General features: G+C 35.1%; 3 protein-coding genes across 6 annotated transcripts; all 3 read left to right on the top strand.

Moving 5' to 3' along the window:
- Positions 1–201: 201 nt before the first annotated feature.
- Positions 202–6342, top strand: LOC128673632 (uncharacterized). 4 transcript variants are annotated; one of them, XM_053751607.2, is made up of 4 exons: positions 202–788; positions 1936–2055; positions 4271–4431; positions 4738–6342. In XM_053751607.2, the coding sequence occupies exons 1-4, from the start codon at positions 784–786 to the stop codon at positions 6213–6215; spliced, it is 1764 nt and encodes a 587-aa protein (XP_053607582.1). In that variant the 5' UTR covers positions 202–783; the 3' UTR covers positions 6216–6342. The 4 variants fall into 4 exon arrangements, with proteins under 4 accessions (XP_053607582.1, XP_053607581.1, XP_053607583.1 ...); XM_053751606.2 differs by having other exon boundaries at positions 1843–2055; XM_053751608.2 differs by lacking the exon at positions 1936–2055.
- A 590-nt stretch (positions 6343–6932) lies between these two features.
- Positions 6933–9008, top strand: LOC128673567 (uncharacterized). The gene is made up of 3 exons (XM_053751507.2): positions 6933–7245; positions 7874–8041; positions 8799–9008. Exons 1-3 carry the CDS (start codon positions 7114–7116, stop codon positions 9006–9008), a joined length of 510 nt encoding a protein of 169 aa, XP_053607482.1. The 5' UTR covers positions 6933–7113.
- Positions 9009–10209: 1201 nt separating this feature from the next.
- LOC128673566 (uncharacterized) lies at positions 10210–12579 on the top strand. Its single transcript, XM_053751506.2, has 5 exons — positions 10210–10450; positions 11022–11206; positions 11498–11600; positions 11965–12152; positions 12427–12579. The coding sequence occupies exons 1-5, from the start codon at positions 10394–10396 to the stop codon at positions 12521–12523; spliced, it is 630 nt and encodes a 209-aa protein (XP_053607481.1). The 5' UTR covers positions 10210–10393; the 3' UTR covers positions 12524–12579.
- Positions 12580–12603: the final 24 nt, after the last annotated feature.

Here is a 12603-nt window from a genome sequence, read left to right as displayed (position 1 = left end):
AATATTTCTTTAAACAATGTCAAATCTTTTTATTTTACTTGCTATATATATTAACATTAAAAAAAACAACAAATTATAGAAATATTACATCAATTCCGTTACAAGAAGAAAGTAGTCCATTACAAAACACAGATAATTCACGTATTAAAAACATAGTTACACTTTCATCAGGGTCGAAATGAACCACATCGCTAAATAAAGTACCAATAAAAGCATGGCAAGGCGTCTTTGTAGCTAAAATATTTCCTTTTATATCTATTGTTAACTGATCTGGATAATTTTTAGTTTCACTAGTTATATAACTCTTTGTAACAGTTAACAAATTATTACTAGTGATATTTGCGGGAACAATCAATGGTTTGTACGTGTCATTTACAAATTCAGCATTCATAATTACATCATCTTTGATTACATGTTTATTATGAGTATTTCTTTGATTTATATTTATGACACTCTTACGATTTCTTGTATTTTTGCCTGTCGTATTCTCATTTAATTTCTTTTCATTTAATATTTTTTTCAAAACTAAAGGCAATCCACTCTTTGTTGACGTAGTGCTTGTTTCTGATATCGCACCCACGCGAACAATTTCGTAGCTTTGAGAATTAATTGCCTGTTTTTCGGATGTTTCGGATTCTTGAGAAATTAGTTTTTCAGTATCATTTAGTTTTTGGTCATCTTTGTTGTGTAAAAGGGAGCTGGATATTTTATTTAAAACCATTTTAGTGTCATTTAATAAATTAAGAATAACAGGATTGAGAAATCTAGTCTCTGCTGTTTCCAATGAAGTAAGTTCCACATCTTTTTTCATTACATCATTTTCATCATTTTGCTCCATGGCATCAATAATATCACGGATATTGTTTAATTTTCGTTTTCCATTGTCTTTAATAACATTATGTTTTGAATCATTTTCTTCGTTTTTGGAATAAGTGTCATTTGGGTATGATTTTAAAATGGCTTTTATTTTATCTATGTAAAAAGCTTGCGGAGAGTATGGAGTTAATATGATAGGATTGAAAGCTATACCTCCTTTATCCCATATCGATACAGCTCTTACGAAAAATTCAATAAAAATATCTGGTATATGCCTCCAATGTTTTTTTATGGGTGATGAATCTAAATACTCAGTAAGATAAATTTGTTCGATGTTCAAGCCATTTATTTTTTTTTGACGGCCATTTGAATTGCCTAAGATAGTGTTAAGAGCAATCTCATTAAATTTGCTGTCTTCAGGAAAAGGTACATCATCATTTAAGATATACTTGTCATTTATAACAATAACTAAATGATAATTATAATTTTTGTATTGTTTTGATAAAATTTCGATATATGGTAGGTATTTGTTTATATCAAATGTATCGCCTTTTTTCATGTGTACATGCATAAATATATCTGGTAAAGGTGAAGTACGTTCAACAGAGAATTTCTCAATATTTTTGTTCACACTGTAAAAAGGACTTTCAGTTTCGGATGGTATCATTGCAAAAACAGTTATTCCGTTATATGTCAACAATGTAACAATTGCAATCATTCCTAAAGCTATCCACATGTACGTTAGAGCTGTAGACCAATAACCTGAAAAAAAATTGGATAGTTCAATTTTTAATCTGAGAATCATAACAATGTGTTACGAACAACAATACGAATTATTAAAGAGCAAAAGCTCTCTTGGCATCTTATGGAAGAGTTCACGCGAACGAAATCGCGGGCATGAACCCAATAATTATTCTCAAATATGGTTACAGTAACACAAGAAGTATACAGCAATTTCGTAGGTCTACTCACATTAACTCTAACAATTAAAATTCTAGCATATGGTAACTTTACCCATGATGTCAGCTTTCTAGACCAGAGAGGTTTCTAACTAGTACCTGGCCAACGCCTGAAGATGAATGCAGCTCCTTTGACTTTATGTCTCACTCGGTTCCTTAGTGCCATGCGCCCACGCCTCTGCAGAGTAAAGTGCTCCTCTTCAGAAAGATCGTCGTGCAACAAAGGAAACTGCTCTCGACACGACGCAGTCATGCCTGGACACACAATTATATCTAAATGGTAATATCTGAATTCTTTGATTGGAATATCACTCAAAAATAATGATCTCGTCAAAAAATGTCATGAGTGTCAAAAGTAAAAAAAACCATAGAGCACCAGCAATAAACATTAGGTAATTGTGGATTATTTTTATAATTTTGAAAGTAGTATCGCAAAAGCGTGTGTATTTATTAGATACTCAATCACGATAAATCTGTTGGTCGAATTTCGATGAATATATGAAACGGGTAAAATTCAACCTGGATTATAGTGATAGCAGAGTACTTTTTATCCCGGAATTTCTACGGAACTCTCTGGGCACAAGACTTATTAATAACTCTTTATCCTGGAGATAATAAAAACAATTGAATAAATCGCGTCAGATCAGTCCGCGCGCAGGAATTGATAAGTTAAATATATTTTATGTTATATTACATATTTACAGTTTTCAGATTATTTTCCTTATTTGTGTAAGCCTTTGTTAGATTCTTAATTTTATGATTCTAGGTCAACGGAAAGTACCTTATAAGTTTTGATTCACTTGTGAAAACGCAAAATATGCAACATGAATGGTAATAATACGTTGATTAACGTGCATTGAAGTTAGTTTTTTCACACCTAATAGACGCCGTAATCCGAAACTTCCACGAGTTTCTTAAAAATAGAATCTTCACAACGGATGGACAGACGCATATGAGGAATAAGAATTTCGTTTTTACCTTTTCGTAAAATTCAGTATTATAATGGATAAGATTTTTTTACATACTTACCTTACTTTTTTTAATTTATTTTCCTATATTTTGTTTTTTTGACACTAATTCACTGCACATGATCTCGATATACTTAGCATTATGACTAATACTAAACTGAACAATGGAGAAAGAAATTTTCAACCGAGAAGCACGTAAGTATATCTCACCGGTATTAATTTTGTTGAATCAACATAACATTCGTCTCACGTATTGACTTCAAGAGTAAGTATTAATCGTAGTTTTTGTAATTCTGCTGTTTCTTTAATATTCATGTCAAGGTTAAGTTGTTATTAATTTAAAGTGTCAACCGTCAGTGTATAAGCGTCCACAATAAATAAATAAGTATTTCACATTATACGATCCATAAACGTTTACATTAAAATCATTACGTATGTAGTAGAGAACAAAGTTGCTTCCCGCTGTCTGCATGACCTTATGTATACTTACTTAGATCTTTAAAACCACACAACAGATTTTTATATGCTTTTTTAATTATCAGCCTAGAAGTTTCACCTCGTCATACAATGAGACATGTAACTAAGGGAACCGCCTGAAAACCGCTGCATCCATCCTGACTGCTATCATCCTTAGGAACATTCAATTTTTCTACTGGGATTAAATTTCAATTTTGCTAACGCGGATTCAGAAATGGTTCCTTTTCAAAAAATCCCATTCTATTTTTCGTGTCTACCTACTTTCATTGTCAATATGATTTGATGCATTTCCTCTGTAAATGCACGTACAGTTTGATAATAGGCCATCTTTAAAGCTAGTTAATTAGTTTTATGAAGAAACTTTGGAAGATGCTAGTGTAAAGGTAGCCTTATGAATAGGTGAGTATGAATCTAAAAAATAATCAGGGGATCATCCATAAAAAATATTGTTCAACACATTTTAATTTTCAAAATTAGAACAGCTGTCATTGATTAAAATTTTATGTCACAATTTTTAATAGGTATCCGAGGTATCCAAAACATCAAAAATCAAATACATAATAAATCGTATTTGGAAGGTAAGTAAATTGCAATAAAATAAAACTTAGTAAATAGGTACTAATGTAATATTTTTAGACATGACAGTGGAGGTCTTCTTCATAACATATATTGGTGTGAGGTCTGAAACTCTCCTGCAAGTATATTTCTAATGAGTAGAATTATTTTTGTTACGATGTCATAGAATGTCAAGTTTTGTGGGTTTATGATATGGTGACGGTTTTGTAGGTAATATTTGTATGTTTTTTATATTCCCGCCAGAACTTCATCACATTCACATGCGATAAAGTCCTTTTTGTGTATGATGGAATCTAAGACAGAAGAAAAAATAATTCGCTTACGATTTCTTATACTCACACATGTTCTTCTATTTTGCTGTTTACTCAAGACCAGCGCCCCCCATTTATTCGTATTAAATATCTAATGTTGTGCGAATAAATGCACATAAGTAATTTACCTAAACCTTTACATCTAATGAATCGTTTTTCGCAGTTATAGGGAAATGGTGGAGCTTGCTCCACAAACTAAAAACCAGGAGGAGCGACCGCTTTTGAAGGTGGAAGGAGGCAGTGGGGATGGCCGGCCGGTGCCGCCTATCGACTCGGCCTGGACCGTTACCTGCACCAAGCGATGCTGGTTCGACCGCTGGCCTGGTATGGGTATATGTTTCCTAATTAAATTGCTTTTAAATATTTTTTAAAGCTATATCTTGTAATCGTCTCGGACACAACGCCCTTATCACCGTGTAGAAACGCGGGCAGATCGCGTATCATTGATGGCATATGTTGCGTCTTTTATTAATATCGAATGTTGGACATGCCTTATAGAAGAAACCTGCGGACAATGTATTCCATTGACCTGTGCTAATATCGTCACACCATTTAGTTAATTTAATTGTGACTCTTTAACTCGAAGTAAGAGGCAATCATTTATTTACCTTTCACTTCTATATTTTCCAGAATTTTTGACAGCATGTTGGATGACTGGAATTTTACTAGCCATATCCTTTTTAATGATGTACGTATTGACAATCGGCACTGTGAAGAGGCAACCAGTAGTTATCCTCAAATGCAATGCTTCGAAGCCTAGCAGCGAGGTCTACTATCATCAAATAATCCAAAGACAGACACCCCCATCATTTTCCTTATATGAAGATTATTTAGCAAAAATGGCTACAACATATCCTGCTTTACATTTCAACATGATTTTCATGATAGACGATACTTTACAAACTAATAGAAGAGGTTTTCCTCATGTTAACGTTTATGGCAGATTAATTCCATTTCATCTTAGAAGAGAAGTAAATAATTTTCAAAATCACAATAGTTTGAAAATAAGAGAATTTGTACATAAATATCAGAATGTCAATGTAACAATAATACCTCTCAGCGAGTATATGTCACGTACGCAATTGAAATATAAATGGAGAACTCTTCCATTGTTTTACTTGTCATTTTATGCTAGAATATCTTCTGTTTGGCAAACCGGAGGAATCGGCATAGGTATGCCTATATTCAGTAACAGACACAGCCATCAGCTCTACTTTCCTGATAAAAGAGTAGAGATGATTTTGAAACAACACAACGATGGCATAAAAGTGGAAGATTATAGAAGAGTACTGGAAACAATTGAGAGAAATGAAGAAAGCGAGTTCATTTCTGTAATCTGTGGAATAGTCAATCAAATGGTGAAAGATACTGCAGATTTCTTTAACAGTTCCAATTGGTTTCCGTTTGCATCACAAAAAGAATCAAATACAAGTAATTCCATCGTGAGGACACACAGAGATAAACGCGACGCGAGCGACAAAGGAATTATTATTGATACAAGTAACAACGATAATAAAAATATAGATAAACTTGCGACTGTTCACAACTTAAACTCCACCAATAATTTTGAACATATAACAGATTATAATAAGTTGTCAAATAAAACAAATACGACGGAAAACAATCTTATCAAGATGCTTTTAGGCGTGGAAAAGAAAGAAATTATTACAAATAAACAAAATGAGACTTTGAAATTAGATGAGAGGTATAATATTTCGACTGACCGCATTGATGAATTTGACTATGTTGCACCTAATATGTTTATGAGTTATCAAATATCACTTCTCTCTGACGATTTAGGTTTGATGTATCTTGGTTATCCAACATCTGAAATTGCAAATCAGCAATTAAAAATTGTTGATCGTGAAAACGCAATCAATATGAACAAGCCACATCAAAATATCCCTAACTTCCTAACATTATCTACAGAGGGCTCATTTGTGGCTTCAACATCAGTTATGCACCCATTACTGGGCCATTTACTATCTAGTGGGTGTAAAAAAATTACTCCTAAATTAGCTATTCAAGAAGCATTCCTAAGTCAGTGTGCTGATTCACCTAAGAATGATGTCTATTGTGATAATATTTATTTACTTAATTTAGTTTAATTATTTTTAAAATTACGGTATTTATTCGTTATTATTTTCTTTAATCTGTCTTGTTATTAGATTTAGTCAGTATTTGTTTTTATCGGGATTCGTATTTTTGGTATCAAATATAATTTTTAAAATGCAATGTTTTTATAATATTTAATTTTCCAACTACCTAGGTAGCATTGAACACTACCAAATGCAGCATTGCTATCTACAGTTTTAATCCAGTGTTCACCTGTCTGATGTGTGTAGTCCAAAAGACCTGGACCGCACATTAATAAAATACCTTTTTAATTGTACATTTCCAATAGTATAGGAACAGGTGCTTGGGAGCCCATTTTTAATCACATTTTCTTGAATTTAAATTTTAGCATAATTGTTCTGAGGTCTCATCCCACTTTTGTCGATAGGTTTAAGTATGCAGGTACTTCTTTATTTGATGTATGCTTCAATGTAATGTTCTAATATCTGTGTATTTATGGTAGGCATAGATTGGACCTTTCTAAATCTATGCATAGATTCAGAGATATGCGCGCGGGGCCCTTTCTAAATCTATGGTTTTAAGTCGATTTTAATTTCATCCATGTAATTAGTAGGTACCTACTACCATGGATTTAGTAAGTACTTCGTACACGGAATACCTGCTAATTCCATGGGTACTACGTACAACCGGAGTACATACTAATTCCACGATCTAATCCTACACTCATAGATAAAAATTTGGAATTTAAAAAATATATATTATGTCATCGAAATCACCGTCACTTAAAAGTAAATATAACTCCAAAACCTACGAAAAATATTGATTATAATTCTGCTGGCCGAATTCCATGGCGTAGCTATTTCAAACAGCACATTTGACGTAATTCTATGTTAAGATTCAAAATGCCCGGTTGATGAAAAATTTGAAGCCATGAAACTACCATTTAACGGGGTGATATCAACAGTTCTTAAACCACATATGGTAACAACTAGGAATTTTTGTCAGCATCCCGCGTTCATGGGCTGCATATATTATATTTATTTCTATGGAATTCTTGGTTTTGTAAGTAATATATTTTTATATTCCTATGACAACGCAAGTTCCTCTGCCTGCTGTGATTGCAGTTTAAGCCCACCAATCCGCATTAAGCTTGCTCGCGTGTTGGTTATGGTCATATTGGCTATATTGGCCAATCCTCAAAGGCACGTAAATACCTGTACTCTGGCTGTCCACCAATATCTGGCCACAGACTATGTCCTGTCATTGGTATGGATCAGCCAGAGTAGCTTTTGATGAGGATTCGCTCGTTTGGTATAAATCACTCTTATTGAGAGTATTCCCAGTTACTTTCACAACCATAGAACGTAGGAGCCTAGGATTTGCTTGCCTTATGATGATGTATGACTCACAACTCAATTCAAAGACATGCCAATATGTTCATAGAAATAATTACAACTTGTGAGTAATTCTTTCTTGAATTTCCCTCCTTACAATCGTATGATCCTCATAGCTGAGGATCGTGGCCATGAAGAGAAATGAAATACACAACGATTTTTCTTGGCAATATTAATGGAGTAGTTTGCTATTGCCTTCTCCATTTCACTCAGTAGATGACAAAATTATCAACTACATTACTTACCTATTCACATAATATAAAGAGTGGTTTTTTACCAACAAAGTATTTTTTTAGGTATTAAGTTTACACCATCTGAGACTGCATCTCGGAGAAATCCCGATGAAGACAGCAGACATTGCCGACTGTGACTGTGACCATTTCATGCTTGTTCATGATTTGAAGATCATAGCTGCTTCTATGGGATTAGTTCAATACTCTTGTATGTTTATAGGCTGTTTTACGGTAAGTGCCCATATCCGTAGTAAGTTAGTAGTAAGTTAAATAAACATTTCTTATTGCCTTAAACATGTGACAAAGAATAATGCCCATGCAATAAACCGCTGAAATTGTCTAGTCACCGGAAGCTTCTCTATTTGGTCCGAAGATGAAGAAGAATTGACTGAATTATGTAATTATGGGACAGGAATAATACTCGGCCGCGGACACTAGCGCAATCATCACATTAAAAAAAAAGTACTTACCACTTGAAATTGTTAGAGTTTTATTAGAAATTTTATATTAGATATAGTTGCCGCAATTTACTAAAAAGAAAACAGCGACCACTGAAATCGTTGTTTCATCCTAATCCTAACTATCCTAATTAATATTATAAATGCCAAAGTAAGTTTGTTTATTTATTTGTAAGTTTGTTACCTCTTCACGCTCTATCTACTCAAACAATCTTCTTGAAATTTTGCATAAGTAAGTACATGTCGTTTGAAGTATGGAGAATGACATAGGGTACCTTTTAGCTCGGAAAATTAACGTGGGCGAAGCCGTGTATAAAAACTAGTTTAGTATAAAGGAAAAATATAATATTTTAATAAAATCTTAAATATAATATAATATTTTAATAAAATCCTAAATAATAAAGCATAAATTTAGTCTCATGTGGCACCCATTTTTTAGTTTTCCCTATTGATTATACGAAATTGATAAAAATGTGATAGTGACGCTATGTGAGCAGCGGGCGCCCTCTTAATAAATATTCCTATTACAGGAAAATCCAGCGTTATTTTTGCCACATATAGCAGGACAAGCTTTTCTGGTCACCATAGAGTTAGTAAATGTCTTTCTCATAATAGCACAGCTGAACGTCAAGTCGCTGTGCCAACTCAAGCGCAGGGTTCCTGCCTTAATACTGATGACATTCAACTGGCTTCAAGAATTCTGTGTTTTCCGCAGGTTTTTATGCATATGTGATTTGTAATGATTACGGTCGGATTTCATGAAATAAAATGTTTTTTTTTTCAACTTTTTTCTTTAACCCTGTGCCAATAAGAATGTTTTCTATAAATATTTAAGTTAGGGGCAGTCAACATTTTGAAAAAAATAATTTGCATTTGGCAATGAACACAGAAGTTTCTTAGGTCCGGTTACTTGCAAGGCGACCATCGCGACATAACATCTTGACATTTTCTTACAAAAATAATTTGACAACTTCTGATTTACTTCTGAATTACCTACCTATAATACGGATGTAGGTGTTCCAGGTTCTTAATGCGCAAATTAAGGGACAATTATATTCAAATTTTTAGGGTATCCTCAAAAGATAATAACGGAACCCAGGTATCTGTCCGTCTATCAATACATTTTTTTTATCAAGAACGGGTAGAGCATCACTCTGATGTGCGGTCTCTTTTAGCTGAAAAATACTTAACCATAAATCAACGTCGCATATTTGCTTTTACAAACGAATTAAAAGCCTGGTGTCAGTTAATCTAGAATCTAGGTTCCGCCTGTCCTGTCCTGTCCTGTGGTTCCGTCCTAGATAGGACCATATCTTTCAGTGGATGACTGTGTACGAGGCAACTAAGGGATACTACTTATAGCATTTTCAAGGAGGGTTGATATCAGGCCCGTGGTTGTGACCTGTGTTGTGACATGACAGAATATTTTTTTACGCTGACTGGCCCATAAGGCCGAGGACGTCATGGGCCGAACGCGTATGTAACCGGGAACGTGCGAAGATTTGAGAGAGGTTGATCTAGAATTATGAAATTTGGCAAGGCAAGGAAAAAATCCGTAATACTCTAAATGTGTACTTTTTTTATTATGTAGGTACAGTCAACAGCACATCAACCTACTCAAATTGCAAACTTGCCGCTATTAGCGCGCCATAAAGGTTAATGCATGGTAACTTGATGTGCTTTTGATTGTACATAACAAAAAAAATTAGGGAACTCACGGAGACCGAAGGTAGATCACTTATTCTTAGCACTAGACCTTTGACACTGATGGTGATGTTCAGAATTTCTAGAAATAAAGCGTACGATGAAAATCGCAGTGCGGCTGGGACCTCAAAGTAAATATCTTGTTGTGTTCATAAAATTTTGATTGGAACTCGTTACATCGATGACTTCCACATTAGAAATCACCATTAGATACTTTTTTCAAAATAAAAATAAACTTTTTGATTGACACAGTTGCGATATCGCGTCTACGGGTCTACCATGTAGTGTGAATTAAATTAAGGTTCAAATATTCCCAAACAAAACAAGATTATTGAAACATTTATGTTTGATACCCAAATGCAGGTGGAACCAGCAACCACGATGTCATAAGGTTAAAGGTACCTACTTAGATTGTGAGAAGATGGAAACGGAGAGCGCAAATTTCCTAGATAAACTCCGTTTTAAGCATGAATATCAGGCAATAATTTTCACACTTTAAAATTAATTGTTATAAGTATCTAGATATTTCCGGGAGTGTATCAACCGCCTTTTTTCAAGTTTCCTTGAAGTAATTTTATAAAGTCGGGTAATTAAAATTGATTCTTGGCTTGGTTAAAAAGGATGAAGGATCGTAAAGGTCAGCGGACAGAATCCTCCCGGAATCATTTACAAGTAGGTTAGTATTAATTGTCTTAAGAGCTACGCTCTTGTCGGTGTAGGTACCTACCTATTCGCCACACTATGGCCTCATTTCTATCCTCGTCTACTTTTAGAAGAAGTATAACAGAATAGAATAACGTTTTAAGGTCGCAACACGACAACTATGCCTTCTTTTAGTTGGTTTTTCCTCGGTCTCCCTGGATCTGTTGTTTCTTCATATTTAAATAATAGAAAATATGAATGATAATGACACATGATGTCCTACCGAGGAATATTATCACAGTAAAAGTTCTACCCGAAACTTGGTTTGTTTTTTAAAGTCGCGTGTAGCAATTAAACCGCTATTAGTGTTACTACTTAAGTATAAAGGATTTATTTGATTTTAACAGCAAATTAGCGCAATAGATAGTTTAGAAGATACCAGTGACGGCGTACGTATGAAACTGCGCGCCCTTCTGGTGGCCTTGCTAGGAGTGTCGATGTCTGCGTGTGCGTTCGCGTCGCAGCCCGTCGAGCTCGAGCTGGAAGATGACGAGGTGGCACAGAAACTTAGCAATGTCAGCTTTGCTCGACGGTAAATCACCTGTATCTCCCTTCTCTCTCTATCATCTGAGGGCTCTTGCGCATTCGCATCCCGTCGAGTTGGAGTGTCACCCCTTCTCAGGGGCAGTGCCTATCCAAAGCTCGCAAAACATTTCTAGTTTTATGATTAAACTGTAATTTGAACGATCTAAATTCAACCCTCTTTGGAAATGCTGTTGTTGCTCCTTGCCTCCCTCGCCGATACCCTTGAATACACTTATTTTTAAATTGTACTTAGTCTTCTACTTGCAATTGAAGATTTAATTTAACTTTATAACTGCAGCATCACCAAACCAACCATACGCCTTGTGATGGGCTACGGAAAATTGAGCGCTTTCGTTACTGCAGTCAGCTCATTGCTTCTTCTCGTAGCCGTTATGTCCAAGGTATTTTTTATTGTCTTAGTTAGGTATCCACATCCTAGATTAGAATTGGGAAACCGACAGACGGCTTCAAGTCTAATGCCAGTTGAATTTCCCTATGAGCATATGACCACGACATATTGGTATACTTTCAGTTTGACCTACACTTGCAATGTACAATTTTTTTAACAAGACTTATTTTTGGACTATAAAAATTCAGGAGGTCATAGACAGATCAACAGACAGTATCAAGGCTGTTGCACTACTGCAAGCCGTCGTAACCCCTTTTTTTCGTGATTCTTGAAAATGATGCTGCGATTGCGTAAATGTATTTTCTAGATGTTTTTTTAAACTGAAACTACCCTATACCCTCGTCTTAATTTTCCAGCAATCATGGTGGAGACGCGGCGCGCGCTGGTTAGCTGCGCCGGCGCTGCTGGTGGCTGCGTTGGAGGCAGCTTCGGACGCGGGCGATGCGATGCTGGCCGCCGCGCTCAGAGGCACCACTGAGCCCGCGAAGGTCGCCATTCAAACCATCGCCGCGGCCGTGCTCGTCACTGTCGAGATCCTTGTTTGGTAATTTATTTTTCTAATACCTAAGTGCTGGTTTGTGTTGCCCACTATTGGGCAAAGACTGCTTCAATGATGACCGACGGACAGGTGGGAAAAGGCAGCTGCTATGTTAGTTATTTTCTAAATAGTAATAAAAAATATTACGAAATTGAATGACCAAGTTTTTCATAAATCCTAGCCAAATGTATTTCAGCGCTACAATTATTGAGCATATTGTTAAAAAACTCACCGTTTTGTGAATTTAGCAGACTGTTTCATTGTTATATCTTGTTTGCAGGTACTTTATAGCGAAATTCTTCGAGTACAATCCACCGCCGCTCCCGGACCAGCGAACAGCACAAAAAGAAGCCTATATTAAAACTCTAGACCATTGATTTTTTATTAAAATATTTAGTAATTATTGAATAAATACATAATTCTCTAAAGTTTATTTTTCGGCTGAAACTTTGTCATA

Source organism: Plodia interpunctella, chromosome 11, assembly GCF_027563975.2.
Source record: "Plodia interpunctella isolate USDA-ARS_2022_Savannah chromosome 11, ilPloInte3.2, whole genome shotgun sequence".
NCBI lineage: Eukaryota > Metazoa > Arthropoda > Insecta > Lepidoptera > Pyralidae > Plodia > Plodia interpunctella.
This window is presented reverse-complemented; position numbering and strand designations above follow the sequence as displayed.